Source organism: Octopus bimaculoides, chromosome 10, assembly GCF_001194135.2.
Source record: "Octopus bimaculoides isolate UCB-OBI-ISO-001 chromosome 10, ASM119413v2, whole genome shotgun sequence".
Lineage (NCBI taxonomy): Eukaryota > Metazoa > Mollusca > Cephalopoda > Octopoda > Octopodidae > Octopus > Octopus bimaculoides.
Genome location: NC_068990.1, coordinates 83930533 through 83935557, shown reverse-complemented (window position 1 = coordinate 83935557; position 5025 = coordinate 83930533). Strand labels below are relative to the sequence as shown.

Below are 5025 nucleotides of genomic sequence, written 5' to 3'. Positions count from 1 at the left end.
CGAAACCGCGATCCTATGACCGCGAGTCCACTGCCCTAACCACTGGGCCATTGCGCCTCCACAACACACATACAACCATACATACATACATACATACAACCATACATACATACATACATACATACAAGAACCTACAGTGTGGTAGAAGCCATAGCCACTCATAATGAAAAATACTGATGGAATATACCAGTAAAAACCTCAATAAAATGTATATATAATAGACCTGACATAGTGATTTGGGATTGAGAAGAAAAACTTATACAGTTGTGGAAATCAGTTTCCCACGGGTGTTAAAATAAAGCTGACGATTAGCGAAAAAGTGAATACCTGCGCTGAACTATTGAGGAATCAACAGTTACTCTATGCAGATTACAAGTTCAAGTTTATAACTGTAATTATTGGGCCACTTTCACTATTTTCAATCTGATCAGTTTCAAATATCATGATGATGAAAGAAACTTTCTCACCTTCTCGAGCCATTTGTTGTTTTTCTGTGAATTTCAACTATATATACAAACAAACATATATACATGCATACAAACATACATACACATGAGTCTTAAATCTAGGTTAGAAACCAGCTCTTTCTCAATTGGCAAGAAATGTTGAAATAAAACTGAATAATGTCATATAAAAATATATGTATATCTATATGTGCATGTGCGTAGAAACATATAAAATCTAATAAATATAGAATCACAGGCAAAAATATACTCAACTCACAATTTCTTTAAATTCTGAAGGTGTTGCCAAGAACCATCGCTGATGTTCGTAATTCTGTTGCCACTCAGGTCTCTGAAATATGTAAGAGTATATGTAACAGAGGCAATTGAAATGCACCGGTTTTTAGTCATTCACTCATGTATATGGGATGAAAGTAGTTCGTGTGTATGTATACATTGATATAAATATGTTTATTTTTATGAATGTGTGTATATATGTATGTGTGTTTGTATATTTTCATATATATATATGCATAATACCTTTTAATGTATGTGCACCCTCTCACATCTTCTAAACTGTGTTCTCTTCGCATTCAGATCGGATCTTCCGTGTTTTGCCTCTTAACGACAATATAAGCTTCATTTAATCAAGGTATCTTTGGCCCGAAGAGTAACCTGTGGTATACACCTTGTTTGGATGTCTACCACTTCCGGGGTTCCGCTCACTATGAAACGTACGTAGCCCGGATCTTATCTGCTCCATATATTTCATCATCACTTATCAAATGGCTCAAAGCAGCTTAGAAAACTAATTAAAACTCTATATAGCCATCGGTACTATCAGTAATATTTTGAAATAGCGGGAAATAGGGAAATAGCGGAAAATATAAGCATAATTTGCATAAAGAACAAGTTTCATTAATCTTATAAAATACAGGCATATACAGTAAATGAAGGAAAAATAAATATTACGTTTTGAGAAGCAACACTCCATTTTGTATGTCACAATTACATACAAAGAAGAATGCGCCCACTGGATATATAGAGTTCTAATGAGTTTTATATAGAACTTTGGACCATTTGATCAGTGATGATCAGATATCTGGAAAATTCCGTTTTTCAGTAACACTCAGGACCCATTGGTGTTGAATATGAGGGAGAGTACTGTACATATATTCCATGCATGTATATATATATACAAGTCTGATTCAACTTACAGTTCCTCTAGACTGTCGAGGTTTTCGAATTGACCTTCTTCAATATTCGATATTTCATTATCAGTAAGGATTCTGAAAAATAAAAAGACAAACAATAAAATAAAACGACAGATCATTAAAGAACATTAATGTGTGAAGAAGAGTTACTGAGATTGTGGTAGGAAAGGTGGGTTGTATAGAGAAGGAATAATTGAGAAGTGTCTGAAGACCTGAGCAAAGCTAAAAATGAATGAAGTAGAAGAATATATGCACATATATAAGTAGAATATAATATATACACCTACACCCATCAATACAACGATATCTTTCTCATCATACACACATATACACGCCTGTAAATGTATATATATATATATATATATATATATATATATATATATATATATATATATATATATATATATATATATATATATACACACAAATATATACATGCATATAAAGCTACATATACATGAGCCTTGAATCTAGGTTAGAAACCAGCTCTTTCTCAATTGGCAAGAAATGTTGAAATAAAATTGAATAATGTCATATAAAAATATATGTATATCTATGTGTGCATGTGCGTAGAAACATATAAAATCTAATGAATATAGAATCACAGGCAAAAATATACTCAACTCACAATTTCTTTAAATTCTGAAGGTGTTGCCAAGAACCATTGCCAATGTTCGTAATTCCAGTGCGACTCAGGTCTCTGAAATATGTAAGAGTATATGTAACAGAGGCAATTGAAATGCACCGGTTTTTAGTCATTCACTCATGTATATGGGATGAAAGTAGTTCGTGTGTATGTATACATTAATATGAATATGAATATTTTTATGAATGTGTGTATATGTGGGTGTATATATTTTCAGACATACATGCACACTTACATAAATATATGCGCGCGCGCACACACACACACACACTAACGCACACGTGCACACACACGCACGCGCGCGCACACACACACACGCACACACAGACGCATATATTATATAGATAAATAGATAGATAGATAGATAGATAGATAGATAGATAGATGTAAGGTCCAAAGATCGAGAGGCACGGTGAAAGGGAGCTTGAAGCAATGCATAGAAAATATAAATATATAAAAAAAAACAATCATCAGGAACTATGGTGGTTTACTGGGGCAGAAAGGTGTGGATTTTTTTCCAATCGAAGTACGAGAGGCTAAACAGAACTATTTTATATTTCACCGCTGGCAGCCATGGTTGCCAGATATCTGAATAAAGATCTAAGAGTTAAGGAATGGAATGGATAAAACCCGGGCTGCATATGTTTCATAGTAAGTGGGAACCCAGAAGTGGTAAACATCCAAGCAAGGTATGTACCATAGACTACTCTTCAGGCTAAGGGTATCTTGATTAAATTAAGTTTACATTGTCGTTAGAAGGCGCATGTTAACAAGTGAAGTATTCGATCAGAATCCGTAGAGAGCGTATACATACGTTCATTCAAACATCCAAAACAGGACGAGGAATGCTGATTAGAAAACTATAGATAAAGCAATGAATGACGTTATCAAAAATGTACAATAGTTTCTAAAGCTTTAATATGTAAATAAATATACACATGTCTAGACCTGCAAGTATACGTATGAGTATGCATACATAAAATGCATACACAAAACCAATCATGTAGATCTGTACAGGCATTCACCCCAAATCCTTGCAACTAGAGACATACACGCACAGCTGTTGTGTTGTCGAAATTTCAATGAAGTTACAAACAGGATCTTTTCCAATTGGCTACAAACCAAGGTATAAAACTATATGTGATATTGTCTTTGTAAGTCTCCCCGATACATATTTTTGTTCTTTGTTCTTTTCTTATATTCCTAATTTCTCTTCAAAGTTATATACTCCACTCAAACTGGGTTCTCTACGCATTCTGATCGGATCCTTCGTTTGTTAACATGGGACACCTAACGACAATGTAAACTTCATTCGAATCAAAATACCCTTACCCTGAAGAATAGCCTGCAATATACACCTCTGAAGAAAAATTAAATCTGAAGAATCTACAAGAATAGATGCAAGCGCTAATTTATAAAAACATGTGACATATTAATAAAAATCTGTAAATGTACAACCATCCAGATATCTGAGTACCTTATTATTATTTTTTCTAATATATAATTCTTATACATCACCTCCAAACCTTCTAATACATACATATATACATACATACATACATACATACATACATACATACATACATACATACATACATACCATGCACATATATATACAAATATATACATGCATATAAACATACATACACATGAGTCTTAAATCTAAGTTAGAAACCAGCTCTTTCTCAATTGGCAAGAAATGTTGAAATAAAATTGAATAATGTCATATAAAAATATATGTATATCTATGTGTGCATGTGCGTAGAAACATATAAAATCTAATAAATATAGAATCACAGGCAAAAATATACTCAACTCACAATTTCTTTAAATTCTGAAGGTGTTGCCAAGAATCACTGCCAATGTTCGTAATTCTGTTGCCACTCAGGTCTCTGAAATATGTAAGAGTATATGTAACAGAGGCAATTGAAATGCACCGGTTTTTAGTCATTCACTCATGTATATGGGATGAAAGTAGTTCGTGTGTATGTATACATTGATATAAATATGTTTATTTTTATGAATGTGTATATATGTATGTGTGTGTATATAAGTATAGTTTGAGAAAAAATAAGTTTTACTAATCTTAAAAATACATGTACATGCAATAAGTGTGGTAAAACAAAATACTGTATTTTGAGAAGCAACACTCCATTTTGTATGTCACAATGACATACAAGGGCGAATCCGCGCACTAGATATTTAGAATTTTAATGAGTTTTGTAAGGTACTTTGGACCATTTAATAAGTGATCCTATATCTGGAAAATTTAGTTATTCAGCAACTCCCTGACACTGTTGGTGCTGAATATGAGGGAGTTTACTGTATATATATAAAATGCATACACATACACAACAAGTATGATTCAACTTACAGCTCCTCTAAACTGTCAAGGTATTTGAAGCTATCTTTTTCAATATTCGATATTTGATTATTAGCAAGTTTTCTGAAAAATGAAAAGACAAACCATAAAATGAAACGACAGATCATTAGTGGACATTAAAGTATGAAGAAGAGTTATTGAGATTGTGGTAGGAAAGGTGGGTTGTATAGAATAGGAATAACTGAGAGGAAACCGGAGATCTGAGATAAGCTAAGAATAAAGGAACAACATGTGTAAGCAGAAGAATATAATATGTACACATACACCCATCACCACAAATGCATCTTTATCATCATACATACATATGCACGCATATATATATATATATATATATATATA

The 5025-nt window shown here is 32.8% G+C and overlaps 1 protein-coding gene across 1 annotated transcript in view; it reads right to left on the bottom strand.

The window, feature by feature from the left end:
* Positions 1-5025, bottom strand: part of LOC106871330 (adhesion G protein-coupled receptor A3) — a 54573-nt gene that overhangs the window by 32609 nt on the left and 16939 nt on the right. The window contains exons 9-13 of the mRNA XM_014917725.2: positions 4678-4749; positions 4124-4195; positions 2286-2357; positions 1661-1732; positions 724-795 (exon numbers count right to left, since the gene is read on the bottom strand). Coding sequence (XP_014773211.1) covers positions 724-795; positions 1661-1732; positions 2286-2357; positions 4124-4195; positions 4678-4749 — 360 coding nt within the window. The remainder of the gene's footprint in view (positions 1-723; positions 796-1660; positions 1733-2285; positions 2358-4123; positions 4196-4677; positions 4750-5025) is intronic.